At 36.1% G+C, this 16,987-nt stretch overlaps 2 protein-coding genes across 2 annotated transcripts; both read right to left on the bottom strand.

Moving 5' to 3' along the window:
- Positions 1-1,299: 1,299 nt before the first annotated feature.
- Fabp9 (fatty acid binding protein 9) lies at positions 1,300-4,848 on the bottom strand. Its single transcript, XM_046468246.2, has 4 exons — positions 4,692-4,848; positions 2,253-2,425; positions 1,662-1,763; positions 1,300-1,494 (listed from the first exon to the last, which is right to left on the bottom strand). The coding sequence occupies exons 1-4, from the start codon at positions 4,759-4,761 to the stop codon at positions 1,444-1,446; spliced, it is 396 nt and encodes a 131-aa protein (XP_046324202.1). The 5' UTR covers positions 4,762-4,848; the 3' UTR covers positions 1,300-1,443.
- A 5,421-nt stretch (positions 4,849-10,269) lies between these two features.
- On the bottom strand, positions 10,270-16,427 carry Fabp4 (fatty acid binding protein 4). Its single transcript, XM_046468245.2, has 4 exons — positions 16,271-16,427; positions 13,455-13,627; positions 12,623-12,724; positions 10,270-12,164 (listed from the first exon to the last, which is right to left on the bottom strand). Exons 1-4 carry the CDS (start codon positions 16,341-16,343, stop codon positions 12,114-12,116), a joined length of 399 nt encoding a protein of 132 aa, XP_046324201.1. The 5' UTR covers positions 16,344-16,427; the 3' UTR covers positions 10,270-12,113.
- Between the last annotated feature and the right edge of the window lie 560 nt (positions 16,428-16,987).

Here is a 16,987-nt window from a genome sequence, read left to right as displayed (position 1 = left end):
AATTTCCTTCCTAAGTTGACCATGCCCCTCAGTTTGCCTAGGGCAGTCTGTATTTATGGTTAAATCCTTAACAGTGCCCCTTTGTCACTTTTAATTCTCACCCAGTTTAGATGACAAAGTGCATGGGTATTCATTCTACTCTGACGTATATAAGTATGACTCTTAGTAAGGCAGCAGAAAGTGTTAAAAGAGGCAAAAAGGAAATCTGGGCCTGTTCCAGGTCAGGTCTCTGTATAGCAAGGCTGAGAAACTACAAGCACAAGCCAGACATCCTCAAGGTCAGCTTGATTCCTGTGCTAGCAGAAAAACTAACTGATAGTGAGGTACTGGTTGCTTAGGATCCAGACCTCTAGTAGCCATTCTCTGGCAAACCCTGCCCTTCAGAAGCTCTTCTTTCTATTACTTCAACAAATCCTGCTACATGTCCATGGATTTTATTCTTTAAATTTGTCAAAGAACTCACCAAATCACACTCTGTGCTACATTAGGACTTAGGTTTGACCAAGGATTGCCCATTTTTAAATTTAAGGCACAACCTGATTATCTACATAATTTCTCCACTTTCTTCTTTTTCTTCTCTCACTGCTACAGATGGGCTGAGTTTTCTAAGCTTTATTCTTTCATTTACCCCCATCGCTGTGTTTTGCTCTGAGTTCTGAGAGCCCTCATATCTAACAACAGCATTTGGTGAAACTATCAGGGGACATTGTGGAGTTCAAACAATTAAATTCTCACCAGACATACAGAAATTCAGAACTGATATCTAATAACACTCCATTCTGCGAGGATTAAGCTATGAGCAGGGTGACAGATGCACTAGCCTAATTATTATAAATGGATTTGTGAAGAAGGGCGTCAATGACTGTTTTAAATGTTCGTCTGTCACAACTCAACCACAGTATGTGAAGTCTATTTTGTACTCCTGTATCTGTCATCTATCTCTCACTATCTTCTAATCCATCCATCTTTGATTTTGTGTGTACAGTGCTGTGATTGTCTGTCTTCCTCAAGCAATTGACAGACCTTGTAAAAATGAAAAAAAAATTATCAATACTGGTTTTTGGTTTGTGCTGACCAAAGTAGGTATCAAAGATATAATATACCTCCCCTTGTGGTCACATCAATTTCCACATGGATTTGATAAAATGAAAGGAGTGCATTGTGAGAATGGGTCCAGGACTGTGGAAATCAAGTGGGCACAGGGCAAAGGAGACTTTAAAGCTGTTAGAGTCACAGTATAGGCCAGTATCTTCTTGTTTCCCTGATTCATCAGACTTTCCCTAACCCTCATCATCAAACAGCTCCCAAACTGTACTTACTTTGATGCTTTTATTGAGCAAGATTATATTAGATTATTAAAAAATTACAGGCCTTGGGACATATTTTCTTCAAGTACCAGTTTCCTGTTGGTGGACAAGTGCTCCTTGATGTGGACCTTTTTCTTCACACCTTTTCATAGGTTCTAGTGCTGACAATGTTATTCATGGTACATTCCTAAAAGCAAAAAGGAATGATTAAAGTTGGGAGTTGACAGATTGTTCTGCTCCTTTTTCCCCAGGCCAGACCCTCAATGCAGGGTGCATAAACCAAGGGGTAGCTTGACAAGCATGTATCAAACAAGAGACATAAGAATTTAAATTTAGAAAAAAAAAAAAACTCACCGCCACCATTTTTCCATCTACAATTTTTCTTTTGATTGTTGTCTCTTTGTCGAGCCACTTTTGGACGTGAATCATTGAGCCACTGTCTAATGTTACGATGCTCTGTAAATGTATAAGAAAATCTGTTAGAAGTAGAATTCGATATGTTCTATCTGACACAGGACCAGACATCCACCTTTCCATCTATATTTTGAAATTCTGTTCTTCAAAATCCTCACATTAATTCTTGTCATAATTGAATACTGTCAAACTAGAAGGTTTGAGAGACCCTTTTAATTAATTTTCTCTTCTAGGCAAATAATTCCTAAACTATTTGTGCCTAATTTCTCCTTTCTCTCTGATCTTTAATATAATGACTAAGTTAGATCAGGAAAAAAAAAAGTGAGAGTAACTTGATTTTTTTTTTTTTAGCTTCACTCGGTCCTCAGAGTAATTAGCAAAAGGAATGACTTTGGAGATGTGCAGATATATATAACAAAACATGCCCAAACCAACTTGATAATAAATCAAATTACATAGCACAAACCACACCTCGCCACCCCAGGTTTGTTTCTGACAGCTGAACACCAGGAAGATTTAGTTCTGACCGACCTTTACATTTCGGTCATCTGCAGTAGTTTCATCAAATTCTTCCCCCAGTTTGAAGGAGATCTCGGTGTTCTTGAAAGAGCTTTCTGTTCGCATCTTCACCTTATCTCCATCCATGCTAATAATTACGTTTGGCTTCACTAACACTGCCGCGTTGCGAGCTGCAGCATTCACTCCTGGAAGGCAGAGAAAGCATCACACTTTATTCAGACATTTAGACAGATGTGTTAACAATCATTTTGGAAAGGAATTTCCTAAACCAAAAAACAAAAAACAATTTCTTCCCCCATTCAAGTTTTGGATAATGTATGTCGTGGTCTTTTATGCTGTCTGTTATCTGGACTGAGCCAGATCCTCCCAATCAGAATGTATAGCTGGCTAGTATTCCATCTGATATTTTGAAAAGCTAAATTCACTTTCTGAAGCTATTGAGCTTCCTGGAAAAATGTTTATTTGCAGGGTGCCTTTCAGGTGATCAGATGCTGGCTCTGGACCTCACAGAAGCTATACAGTATAGGAGGAGTTTGGCTTAGAGCTTGGTCCTGTTGCTCAGTCTGGGGATTTCCATTGTCAAACTTCACTCCTACAAAAGGTGGGCAGAAGAACTGACTCCTTCTCTGTCTCTCTCAGTCATTATCAGACTGTTTCCCACTCAAATTACGGAATGGATGTGATGCACTCCATAGCGGAGTAGCAGTTTTAGATCCAAGGATCACAAGCAGGATTGCCTGGCTCCAATTTTGCCACCTGCCAGCTTGGGTGTGTTATGTACCTTCTCTACCCTTCAACTCTCTTGGTAGTAAAATGTGTTTAAGTGGTTCTAACCTTACAGGTGTGTTGGAAGAGGAGCTAAAGGACTTAGTATTGTATTCACATAGAGGAGCTTAGCTGCTATTGAGACACATCTAATCCAGCTCATAGTCAAAACAAGGAGTGCCTTGACATGGTGGTGCACACCTGGAATCCCAGCAGCTTGGGAGGCTGAGGCAAGAGGATCTCAAGTTCATAAGCCTGCCTCAGAAAATTAGGGAGGCCCTAAGCAACTTAGTGAGATCCTGGCTCTAAAAAAAAATTTAAAAAAAGGGCTGAGGATATGCCTCAGTGGTTAAGTGCCCTGGTAAAGTACTAAAAAAATTCTTTTATTTACAAACAAATAAAAAACCCATGAGGATTGTTCTGGCCCTAAATCTTGAGTTTCATTAAACCTCCAAATTTTATTCAAAATAAAATCATCTTTAAATCCATAGGTAAGGAAGCCTATTTATTGCTCCCTGAGAATGTTAATACTGAGATAAAAGAGGAACAAATAAATACTTGGGTTTTTTGTTTGTTTGTTTTTTGGTTTTTTGGCACCCGGGATTGAACTCAGGGGCACTTGGCCACTGAGCCACATCCCCAGCCATATTTTGTATTTTATTTATAGACAGGATCTCACTGAGTTGCTTAGTGCCTCACTTTTGCTGAAGAGGGCTTTGAACTTGTGATCCTCCTGTCTCAGCTGCCCGAGCTGCTCGGATTACAGGCATGCGCCACTACACTTGGCCAAGTAGTACACTTATAAGCACACTAACTTATTATGCAGGAGAAATCATGGTTGTTTCATTGTCTAGAATGAGTAAACATATTGTTAATAACAGTAAGCATTTACTGATCATTCCAAACAAATTAGAAAAAAAAAACTAAAGAAGATTCTTGGCTTCATACATAGTTATTCATCATAAAAGAGATTTCTCTTAATTAAATATAAAAAATAAGTAATTACCATTCTTCTAGCATTCGTAAAAAAAAAATCTGTGCAGCTATTATAGACCCAAGTCATTATAATTGATGTTTGACCATTTAACTTGAGAGAAAGGATAGGTAGGGTTTATACTTCTGAGAAACATCCCATCACTAGGCTTTCAATGAGTAAAATTGTTCTATTTCTCCCACCAAAGGAATTTTTCAAAGTAATGTCTTACAGATCACTTATATGAATGAGAACTCTAAAAATTAACTGCCTGGAAATTTTATTTGTTGCTACTGCCTTTTAAAATTTATAACTTAAAGGAAACTCTGAGATAAGTTTAATTATAGATGGTGATTACTGTCTATAAATTTGAAACTGGAAAAAAACTGTTCAATAAAGTGACCAAGCAAAAGAGATCCTCAATCTAAAGGTTAGCAAGAAGTATTATCAAAAGGATAAATGGGCTTATACATGGATTTTGACTGAAGGTATCTATGAACCTCATATTTTTTAAAAGAATTATTACTAATACTAAGGAAAAGCAAAAGTAGTAGTAGTAATAAGTAGGATCATAAACTATGTTAGTCTCAAATGAATATACCCCAGAATCACAAAAGAGAGAGAATTGTAGGAAAATTCATTGTAAAGTGCAAACACAACCACATCACAAAGTGCTTTGCTAGTTTCCCCCATCCCATAAAGGTATTTCTCACCCAGCTCTTTCATATAATCCTCAAAGTTTTCACTGGAGACCAGTTTCCAGGTTCCCAAGAAGGGCTCCATCGTCAGAAGGCGAGCTGAGAAGAGCCACTCACACAGGAAAACCAACGAAATGCAGGCATTGCAATGCCACCAGGAGCTTGATTTAAAGAACGTCCCCATCATGTGATGCTCCTGGTGTGGCCAATGAGCAGCAGCAAGACTAAGACTCAGCATTTGAGTCACTTTATTTACCTCCACATTAAGAGGCAGAAAATTAACATGTGAGGTTTAATTCAGGTCAACGATTACAGCTTCTAGCAAAGAGATTTGTACCCGAGTCACCTGATAAGTACTATTTGTGGAATGGAGACAATTTTCAATAGAGATCAGCCTTTTGAACAATAAATGCTGTTACCCTGAAGGGGTGTCCTAATGAATATCTGATGAACAACTGCATGGAATGTTTTTCCATCCAAGACAAGGGCATCTACATCAGCTGTTTCGTGTTTGGGCAAGTCATAGTGCCAGAACATTCTCTTCATTAAAATAATCCCTTCCCTTCCTTGCAGGGCTGATGTATTGATATTAGTTAATGTAACCACAATGCCTGCAGTGGCTTGGAGGGAGGGGTAGGGCATTATTAATACTATCATTGTTGTTAATCAAGGGTAATTGAGGATGGGGCAAGAAAGGTGACTATTATCACTGAGTAGTGACTTGCAGTTTCAACCTTAAAAAAAAAAAAGGTAGAGCTTATTCCTGGAAAATTCGTATTTCAGTTTTATAAAGTAATATTGAAAGCTGTCGTATATAATCAAAGAGAACCAATTAAAAAATTGTGAGGGTAAATTTTTGGAAGTTTTAGGAAGAAAAATGTGCTTGAAATCTATATGCTAAAATAAAAACAAAGGTAGCAAGTAAATTTAATCTCTGTGCAAATAGTCCTGAAGTCATTTCAGGCAATCCAAGTAATGGAAGTAGACTTTGTAGATATTGAGTTTACTAAGAAGAATTAAATCCAAGGGCTGGGTTTTACCCCTAGCTTTGAACACTATTTGTTTTCAAATTAGTGAAAAGTCAGAGAGAGAGTCAGGGACCAGAAGAAAGATATTCACACTTTTATCTGCTTTGTGTCAAATATTCCTTCCAGTCAGAGAAATATCTGTTCAAGTGATATTTATGTGGACAAAGCAAAAAAGAGGTTAATGATTTGGCACCACAAAGCAAGGACTTTAGTAAAATAAAGGATTTCCTTTGAAGAAAACATAAAGATGTATATGTTATGTCTTTGTAGGTGGAAGAGTTATTAAGATATCTGGAGGACAAAATAAAGTAAGTAAAAATCCTAGAGTCAATTTTAGGAAACAGACTCAGACTCAAAGTAAGTGCCTAAGAAGTTGAAGATGTATTCAGATGTGATGTTCCCATGGAGAACAAGTTACTAGAGCTTGCTTGACCGGTTCTAGAAGTGTATGCACTCTCTATTTGAAAGAGCATAAATGTCCATGCAAGTTGTCCAGTGGGGTAGTATAACAAAAGTTTCCCATTGGTGTAACCAACCTTGTTGTTGTGAATCTCCTGTCACTGATTATTTCAGAAATCAATCTGATGGTTCATTTTAGAAGTCATTTGGCCCATGTGACAAAAAATGAAAGTCAAATTTCTGGCTTCTACAAAGTTCCCCATCCCTGAGAGGGAGTTAGAAGGAGAGACACCGCTAGTCTTCCTCTGCATGTTTTGCTTTCTTATATGATATTTGCAGTGTTACATCCACTGAGGTACCAACTCAAAGACAGAGCCAGAATGAATGATGGCAGAGATGAAAGGTGGGAGGAACTGAGGAATGCTTTATTCCCAGAAGTTCTATCATGTGAGTTCATGAACTTCATTATTAAACAGTTTTGTGCCTGAGTGTTTGCTGTTTGCAGATTAAGCTTTCATAATTGATATGCCTTTGTTAATAGCTTCACCAAATGGTTAATTTGGACTTGACAGCAGTCAATTACATGTGTCCCGTGCGTTGGCTTCGAGCACAGCATTCAAATCTAACATCTCCTCTGAAACGCTGATTCAGAGCTGATTGATCCCTACTATATGCTAAAATAATATGTGATACAATTCTGCTTTTAACAGAAGTATTTTGGAGAACATACTCATAGTAGTGTGACGAATTCTCCCTCAGCTGTCTCATGCACTATTCTGTGAGTACCTCCAGAAAGGATGATACTTCTTATTCATCAGTGTATCCCTAAGATAGTACCTGGCAAATAATAAATACTTAATAAATGTTTTACAAATGAGTGGCAAAAGAAATAAGCATTCTTTCTTTTTTTTTTTTACTTTTTAAAATTTGTTCTAATTAGTTACACATGATTGGTAGAATGTATTTTGACATATTATATGTATATGGAGTATAACTTCTCATTCTTCTGGTTGTACATGATGTAGAATTACTTTTGTTGTGTAATCATGTATAAAATAGTAATGTCCGATTTATTCTACTATCTTTCCTATTCCCATTCCTCCTCCTTTCCTTTCATTCCCCTTTCTCTAATCTGGTGTATTTCTATTCTTCCCTAAAACCTCCCATCCTTATTGTGAATTAGCATCCACATGTCAGAGAAAACATTCGGCCTTCAGTTTTTTGGAATTGGCTTATTTCATTTAGTATGATATTCTCCAGCTTCATCCATTTACCAGCAAATGCCATAATTCATTCTTCTTTATGGCTAAGTAATATGCCATTGTGTTATACCGACATTCTCAGTGTGTGTGTGTTTTTTTAATCTCTATAATAATGACTAAAGGCAGGGTTTTTGTACATTGTCCTCTCCTGACCTGTCCCTAAGCTGGGCCTTTCATGCTGGTGGTCTTCGGATGATGAATGGATCCCCAGATTCCTGTCATCTTTTCTGGTGTCTTATTATTACTATAGGGTCTCCCTTCTTAAGTGACAGAGTTCTCTGCTTTTCAATATCACTTTTGTTACTACAATTATTATTCAAATTTCAATTGTCTATTTATTTATTTATTTTATTTTTTTAGTTGTTGATGGACCTTTATTTTATTTGCTTATTTATATGTGGTACTAGGAATCGAACCTAGTGTCTCACATGTATGAAGAAAGTGCTCTACCGCTGAGCTACAACTCGAGCCCCTCAATTGTCTGTTTTTGTAGAAGTAGTTCATACTTATAATAATAATATTTCAAAATACGGGCTGGGGATATGGCTCAAGCAGTAGCGCGCTCACCTGGCATGTGCAGGGCGCTGGGTTTGATCCTCAGCACCACATAAAAATAAAATAAAGATATTGTGTCCACTGAAAACTGAAAAATAAATATTAAAATATTCTCTCTCTCTCTCTTTAAAAAAATGTATACTAATATAAAAAACTAAAAAGTAATTAAGCATTATAAATATTTCTTTTTAAGATGATATTCTCTTCTCCAATATGGAGAACAGTTATTTTGAAATTTAATTTTGGTAATAACTGGTTCAAATGTGAGATGTGCAGTTGAAAAAAAATTCAGTCCTCGTTTTGCTAGTATGTTCTACTTTGGAGAAAATGGTGTTAAGTTTGAGAAACTGTTTGCTTAGAATAAATGACATATTGTGTAAACCTCATTTTAATAATTTTTATACATTTGGAGGCTTTGAGAAGAATTTTTATATTAAGTTTTGATTTCTGTATTACCTTGCTTACAACATAAATTTTACTCAAAATAATCATGCCAAATTAATTCTTAGCAAATATATATTTAAAATGAAAACTTCCAATTTATTTCTTCTGCAGTATAAAATAAGCCCATCTCTTATCTACTATGTGTTATTTAAAATATAAATAAAAATAAAAGTAGGAACTCCTTTCTAAAGAGCTAAGTATAAAATTTTATTAATGGGTAAAGAATTTTTTGAATGGATTTATTATTTTTTTTGACAATTGGTACTTTCTATTGCTTCACCCCACCCCACACCTACCTTATATTTTTGTTGATTTTTTTGCTGTAGTAGTAGTTCATATTTATAATAATTTGTTTTTTTTTCACCTTTCAATTTGGAAATAATTTCAAAGTTATAAAGAAGAAATTGAAAGAGAAATACCAAAGCACACTCTTTGCCTGGCATTCCCAGGTTTCAAGATTTTAATGCACTTGCCCCACCTCCTTTTCTCCTTCTCTTCCCACCCCCCTCTTCTCTGACAGAGAGCCTTTTTTTTTTTTCTGAACCATTTTAGAGTAAGCTGAGAAATTGACTCCATTTCTAATATGGTTTGGATATGAGATGTCCCCCCAAAGCTCCTATATTAATGCAGGAATGTTCAGAAGTGAAATGACTGGATTTTTAAGAACTAAATTTTGCTTCGTTCAGTTTCATCTTTTGGTTGTTGTCCACTATGTGTACTAAAAATCAGGTTGAAGAGCCAACTTAAGGTCTTTTCTGAACCTTCCTTCGGCATGCACAGTGACTTTCTAATTTGCCCACATGTAGCTTCTTTTGAATGTCTTAGTGTTTAATGACTGGCTGCCAAAAGGGAAAAATCAGAAAATGAAGTGGGGAGGAGCCAATCCTCTAAAAACCCTGAGCTTGCTTCAGTCTAAGGAGAGGGACTCGCAACAATGAGGGTTGTGTGACAGTGGCTGTTGGCATCTGTGAATGCACATCTGTGATCATAAGCAGCCATCATCAACTAAGACACAGATGCACGATATTTGGAAAAAACAGGGTTCTTATTGCCTATCCTGGCTCCTACAAACTGTGTGCCATTGGGCTGGGGATGGAGGGTGAGTGTCTGCTACTATGGCGGGAGCTGAAATTAACAAAAAATAATGTCAGTTTTATCATCTAGGACTTTCCCTGAATGTTGCAAGGATCTAGTAGACTCCAGAGTTTCAAAATAGTTCCATCAAACAGATTCTTCCAATGCAAGTGTTGTCTAGGTAAGGAGTATATTCCTGGTGCTTCCTAGTCCCTGTCTTCTTAGGATCCTCTCAAAATCAACCTCATCACATTTTATGAATCAAATTACCATTTGGACACTGATGATTTCCAGATCTACATTCCGTCCAGAATAGCTCTCTTAAATTTTAGATTCCCAGACCTATTCTCTATTTAGTTTTATGGGGATTGGGGATGTAGCTCAGGCTAGAGTGCTTGGCTAGTACACATAAAGTCCTGGGTTACATCCCAGGACTGAAAATAAAACAACAAAAAAAGTTCCCTTCTAGTTTTATAATATTAAGTTCTGAGTTTCGGTCACCTCATTTGTAAACAGAAATCCGAAATCCTCTCTCAGTGTTTTGATGATAAATGACATGAATTATGCAGATTGTCTAAACCATTGTTAGCGATTAGTGAATATTGGTTTACAAAGAATTGTCCTAATCGACCCTCCCAAATATCTATATAAGTCCTCCACATCTCTAGTGTGGAGACAGTCATACTGACAGTCATACTCTTTGTTTTTGGAAGAAAACAAACACTTATGACCAAGTCCACCTCTCTGTTCTGTCCACATCATGGTGTTACATATATGACAGCTACTCAGAATTGGACTTATTTTTAAAGCGAACATACAAACTGAATGATATCAACTGCAGTATATATTTTATTTTTAATTTTCCATTAACACATAATATTTATACATACTGAGGTTCCATGTGGTACTTCAATACATGCATACAATGCTCATTGATGAATCCAGCCTCCCTTCCTAACCTCCATTAATCACTCTTCTACATTAGATTGACTTTTGTTTTTCTTTAACTTTCACATAGGAGAGAGAATATGTGGCACTCATCTTTCTGTATATAAATTATTTCACTTAACATAATGTCCCCTATGGTATACACCTAAACAGATTTTTGTCTTACTATAAATGTAACTGTGTGATTTAGAAATTTTGCCCTATATAAATGAAAACCCAATAATCTGTATAATCTGTAGAAGTGCTTCATGGCTTTCACAGGACACAGGAGAAACACACACACATACACACACACACTTGGGAAACCTCAGTATACTTTGTATGTTTTGAATATTGAGATTACAAGAAGATTGTATTTGAATAAAAAGTTTTGCTAGTAAGAAAACAATAAATGTGAAACTACTACAATGACGGGAATCTTTACTTATGGACAAAACTGTCACCACTTTTGTGGAATACACTATGGAATTATTTTCACTGAAGTCTGTAGCTTTCAGAAATAGACTGCGATGGTTTGGAAGTTGTTTGTCCTACAAAGGGTCATGTACTAGACACTTTTTTCTCTGTGTGGTGGTAATGTTGTGATAACTTTAAGAGGTGGAGCCTACTGTAAAGTAGTTAGGTCAATGGGAGACATAGCTCCCCAAAAGAATTAGGGAGATACTGGATAGACCCTATAAGAGTGGGCTGTTACAAAAAAGCAAGACTGATTTGTCCCTGCTCTCTGGCTTTCTGTCTCACTACATGATCTCTCTTCATATGCACTCCATCCATGATGTAATTTGTCATCAGGTCCTCACCAAAGGCTAAATTGATGTGACTACCTCATCTTGGATGTTCAGTCTCCAAAACTGTGAGCTAAACTTTTTTCTTATAACACCAGTCTTGGGAATTTTGTTATAGCAATGGAAAACTAAGACACCTGGTTCATCAATATTTTTTTTGTGGGGGGTGGTACTGGAGATTGAATTCAGGGGCACTCAACTACTAAGCCACAACTCCAACCCTTTTTTTGTATTTTATTTAGAAACAGGGTCTCACTGAGTTGCTTAGTGCCTCGCTAAGTTGCTGAGGCTGACCTTGAACTTGCAATCCTCTTGTCTCAGCCTCCCAAGCCGCTGGGATTATAGGCGTGTACCCACCAACTAAAAATTACAGACTAAAGATTTTTTCTACCACATGCAACAAGAATATACAACTCACTTGCAAAGATCCAGGACAGAGCAGGTATGAAACATAAGCATTTATACCAGCTGACAATAGACATTTTACTCTATGTAAAACTACATTAAGTCTCCAAGAGATAGTTTCTTAATTAGATATACTGAGAAAGGGACCTAATATTCAGTCATGGTACATATTGCCTCCTACCTGGGCAAATAGAAAATTCACAGACATTAATGTTTTTTTTTACCTTGCATTATTATTATGAAAGATCTTATGACTTATATGAGAAACAGATCAATAATGCAATTGTTCTATTTTCTTCACTCAATTATGAGTAAATGAAATTACAAAGCACAATAAATATATCATCCATCATATCACCTTCTAAATCTAAAAAGTTTTATTTAACCAAACCAAACATATTTAGCAAAATCCATCCCGGGAGAAAATTAGTTGCTTGGTAATTATGGGAAAATAATAATATCTCTTTGAACAATTCATCCAACAGAATGTCGTGGAGTTTGATACAAACTTCAGTCCAGGTCCCCGTGTCTCTTGGCTTATGCTCTCTCATAAACTCTGGTGGAAGTGACGCCTTTCATGACACATTCCTAGACATGCAAAACACAACAAAATGAATTCTCGGTTACTCACTGGGACTACACTATGGGTTTAATTATGGTGTTTCTTAATGTTAGAAAGGAAGCAATATTCATTCAAAAGACATTTGTTGTGGTGGGGGCACTGCTGCAGACAAGCTTTTGTGCCTGAGAGGGGGCAGGAAATGCCTTCTGGGAGACAGCATGCCTGGGCTGAGCTTAAAAGCACAGAGGGACTGGGGTGTGCCTCAATGGTGTTATGTGTGCTTAGCGAGTACCAGTGCCTGGGTTCAATCCCCAGTATCACAAAAAACACAAAGGGAAATAGCCAGGGTGGAAAGATAATCCTAATAAAATTGCTAGGTTATTTCATGATCATTATTCTACTTAAGGAAATTCACCTTGCTTATAAATACAAAATTCTAGATCCTAGTAGGAGAATCTTGAATAAGTACCTAGAAGATACTCACCACCACCAGCTTATCATCCTCTCTTTTTCTCTTTATGGTGGTCGACTTGCCATCCCACTTCTGTACCTGAACCAGGACACCCCCATCTAAGGTTATGATGCTCTGAAGACACAATAAAAAGTGATTATAATCTGAATATAAAGGCAGAAAATAAAATTTTAAAATATTACCCTGTTTCAAAGATATGCTTTGAGGTCATTAGTAATTCTAAATGACAAGAATGTATTCAAAAAATGAGTCTTAAAAATAACAGCATAGGACTGGGATTGTGACTCAGCGGTAGAGCTCTTGCCTAGCACGTGTGAGGCCCTGGGTTTGATCCTCAGCACCACATAAAAAAATAAAATAAAGGTATTGTGTCCAACTACAACTAAAAAATAAATATTTAAAAGCAATAACAGCATAGAATATATTATATGTGTGTGTAATGACTAGAATATGCAAAATTGCATTTGTAAAAAATATTGTGGAAGAATATAGATCATAAATTTATACTGAGATGGTAAGATTATAGGTGATTTTTTTCTTTATTTCTTCCATTTTTATATAAACTTTTAAAAACATGTTTTATTACTTTAATTCCTTTCAAATATTCTATGTATTATGTGACATATAAATTATGTTAATCATTTGTTTTTAAATATGAGGTCCACTTAGTAAAAAGGGGAGAAATTCACCAACTACTTTTTGAAGGCAACATGGTGTAGATGGTGGAATTCAGGGGTCTTGGCCCACGAGAGAACAGTTTTTCTGCTTTTATTATGAAACGTTTCTTGCAGACAAAGGCAATTTAGAAACCAGGTGTTCACTCTGCCAATACCCTGTTCCTCACCTTGACTTTTCTGTCGTCTGCAGTGACTTCATCAAATTCCTGGCCCAGTTTGAAGGAAATCTCAGTATTTTTAAAGGTGCTTTCTGATCTAATGGTGATCACATCTCCATTCACACTGATGATCATGTTGGGTTTGGCCATGCCAGCCACTTTCCTGGTGGCAAAGCCCACTCCTGCAGTTAGGAAAGGAAAAATGTAAGGTTGACACTTTCTCTCACATCAGTAAGTCAGAGAAGTGTGGTGTAAGAGGAAAGAGGGGAAAGAGATACCCGCGAGTTTCTTAAGGCCTCACTTAAATAGTTCCTGAGGATAAGCACACTAGGCTAACAAGAAAAATTCTGAGGCTTAGTCTTTAAACTTCTCCTTCTCTAGTTCTGGACATAACTGAATTAGAGAAGGAGAAGTTTAAAGACTAAGCCTCAGTTTAAAGTTTAAAGACTAACCTTTATCTATCTATCTATCTATCTATCTATCTATCTATCTATCTATATATACACACACACATATATATATACACACACATATATATATATACACACACACACATATATGCTCATACACACACAAACACACACATACAGACACATATCTATCTCCATTAACGTTTTTTCTATTTATAAAATATGGAAATACTTGAGGCAACAGAACCACTTCATTCTTTCTTAGCTTTTAAAAATTTTATTAAAAAATCCACAGTCCGGAATTTTAAATAGGACTTTGTGGGCTATTATAGAGTTATTCAGGTAAGAGATCATCTATTTTGAGTGTACAAAAGTCACAATTCCTAGCATTTACCATTAAGTCTAATTTTCTGGGCTTCTTTCCCAAATTATTCCCCAATGGAATAAGGATTTGGATTAATTCCTATGAAATGGGGGGAAAATGTTCTGTAAATTCATATCATTTTATAATGGTGATAGAATTGCCAGAAATTTATAGGAAATATTAAGGAGAGACTAGGCATCAAGTGTGTGAAAACACCAAAATTTAATAAATCACTATTTCTAGGGCTGGGTTTGTAGCTCAGTGGTAGAGTGTTTGCCTAGCAAACATGAATAATAAAGCAAAGAAAGAAAGAGGAAAAAAAGACTTCACTGTTTCTCACGAAAACAATATTTTGATTCCTTATCATCTAAGTCATGAACTCTTATTCTTTAAAAAGGGTAATGTATTTTCTTGTATAAAGTGTGAGGTGAACAATTACAACGTAGTATGAACTGTGATAACTCGCCATCACTGCAGATACAGAACTCATGAGAATCATAAATGTATTGAATTTTTTTTTTTTGACACATGCACATAAATGTAGGTTCTCTCTTTGATTAAAAGCAACCAAGGGCTAGAAAGAGGAAAAAACTGGGAGAGAAATATGATGTGAAATAAGTAATACTGAGGCTCAGATTTAGCTGCCTATTCAAAAAGTGGCACAGTGGGAAGATGAGACATTGCTTCAAGTCCTGGCTTTGTTGCGAAATACATTAAATGTATGTATTGAATCAGCAGAGAGAACAGATGCAACACAGAGGGATTCTGCAAGGACCAACTATGGAAAAAAATCTCTACTTGTTTCATTCTCTCCTTATTTGACTGCTCAGAAGACAAAACCTGTTCACCCAGCCTCAATTAGAGCAGCCAGCTTCATTCAGGAGGCATCTTATTGTCTTTATCAGCCTTTTATAATTTAAGCAGTGTCACAAGAATTTATATGTGAATATTAAAAGTTGTAAAATGCTTCCAAAAAATGAGGGGTAAATGCCTTCCAATCCTGGCATTTCTATATCGGTGCATTTTGATTAGTGTATTGAATCACAACTAGTTGATATTCTAGAAAGTTAAATCTTTACCATGCTGAAATTCTTTATTTCCTTCTCATCAATAATCAAGAAGAAACCCAGTAGTTTCAGACAAGTTAAAAAAACTGCTTATATAAAATTGAGGAGAAGGTCAAGTCTTTTGAGATTTAGGGAATTGACTTCTAATCCCTAATAAAGATACTGTATAAAATTTCTCCCCATTTTGATAATCCTGGTTCTGACTTTATCATGTATGAGGCTTGGGATAGAAAGAGCTTTCAAAGCCAAAGTGAACTGAGAAGTTACTTTTATAATTTACATTTATTACTTTCCTGCCGTAGTTATCTGATGAACATTCATACACAACATAATGACAATGTTAACAAAGTCTAAAAATCTATAGGTCACATACGAAACATTCTCCTTTTGAATTACTCAATAATCTATGGCATCCTGTGTCTAGTCAAAGTATTTCAATATTTTACAGAACGTATCTTCTGAAATTAATATTTTTGTCTACAATAAAATAACTACATATTCTAATGCATTGACACTGGGACAAGAAAATAATTTATTAACATACATTTACTAAAAAAATTTAATTTGCTAAGCTGAGAAATACAGTGGCTTCAGTTTCAAATGGAAATTATTGTATGCTACGATAGAAATATGTTTTTAAGGTATTGCACATTTAATATGCAAAAGAGGATGAAAGAAAAACAAGCAAAGAGCCAAGTAAATCAAAGACACCGAAGTTTTGTAATTAGAGTAAAATCTTGGCGTTCTATAGATTATTAAAAAATTTCATTTAGACCCTTTGGTTCACCTTTAAGAAGCTTTAGTTGTAGCTTTGGTTGAGAATGTTTCTAGAAATAGATTCTCACTTGCTGCTTGTACGGCCTCCATATAGAAAAATAGCATTTTTGTTTGAGACCAATGCTTCCAGAGTGAAAACGCAGCTGTAAGCCTTTTCTCCCCAGAAAAAAGTTAAAAATCCCATCATTCCATAGCACATTTACTTACCCACTTCTTTCATGTAATCATCAAAGTTTTCACTGGAGACAAGTTTCCAGGTACCCACAAAAGCATCACACATTTTGCCAGGTTTCTAGGAGTATTCTTCCAGGTGAGAAAGAGGCTGCAGGATTCCAGAAGGTGCTGTGACCCCCTGGAGTCCAGACGATGCCCTTTTAAAGATGCTCAGAACATGTGATCATAGGAGTAACCAATTGGGAAGGATATCAGATTGTTTCCTTCATTACCAGCCTCTGTATTTTTTCCTCTGAGTCATGTTTTTAATAGAAATTTCTCAACTTTAGTTCTCCCTGGCAAATGGTCATTGGACTGGGAGTACAAATTATTTTTAACAACGAACAGAATATTTTAAATGTTCCTGCTTTGCCTGTTTAATGCTCAGTAGCTTGAACTTCCCCCTATTATTTCCATACATATTTACCCATTGTGGAGTGGAACAATTATCTTGGGGTGAACTTTGACCCTCTTTTCTTGAGTTTTCATTTTATTAAAATTGCAATTATGTCGTTCTTTTGAATGGAGGAACATAAAAACTACCTAGGAGAGTCTTAAACAATTGCAGTCTCTTTGTGACAGTACTGTCTCAGAACAAACCTGGCAATTAAAACAAAATAAATACTGACATTTTAAAGTACCCCAGATTTCTAATTTCAAATGTTTTATATGAATATAAAGAGCATTTAATCCACCAGGAATCCAGATTGT

Source organism: Marmota monax, unplaced genomic scaffold (assembly GCF_021218885.2).
Source record: "Marmota monax isolate L192 unplaced genomic scaffold, Marmota_monax_Labrador192_F-V1.1 WCK01_AAM20220418_F8-fsc00115, whole genome shotgun sequence".
In the NCBI taxonomy this organism is placed as follows: Eukaryota; Metazoa; Chordata; class Mammalia; order Rodentia; family Sciuridae; genus Marmota; species Marmota monax.
Note: the sequence above shows the minus strand (reverse complement) of the source record. Positions and strands in the feature narration are given on the sequence as shown.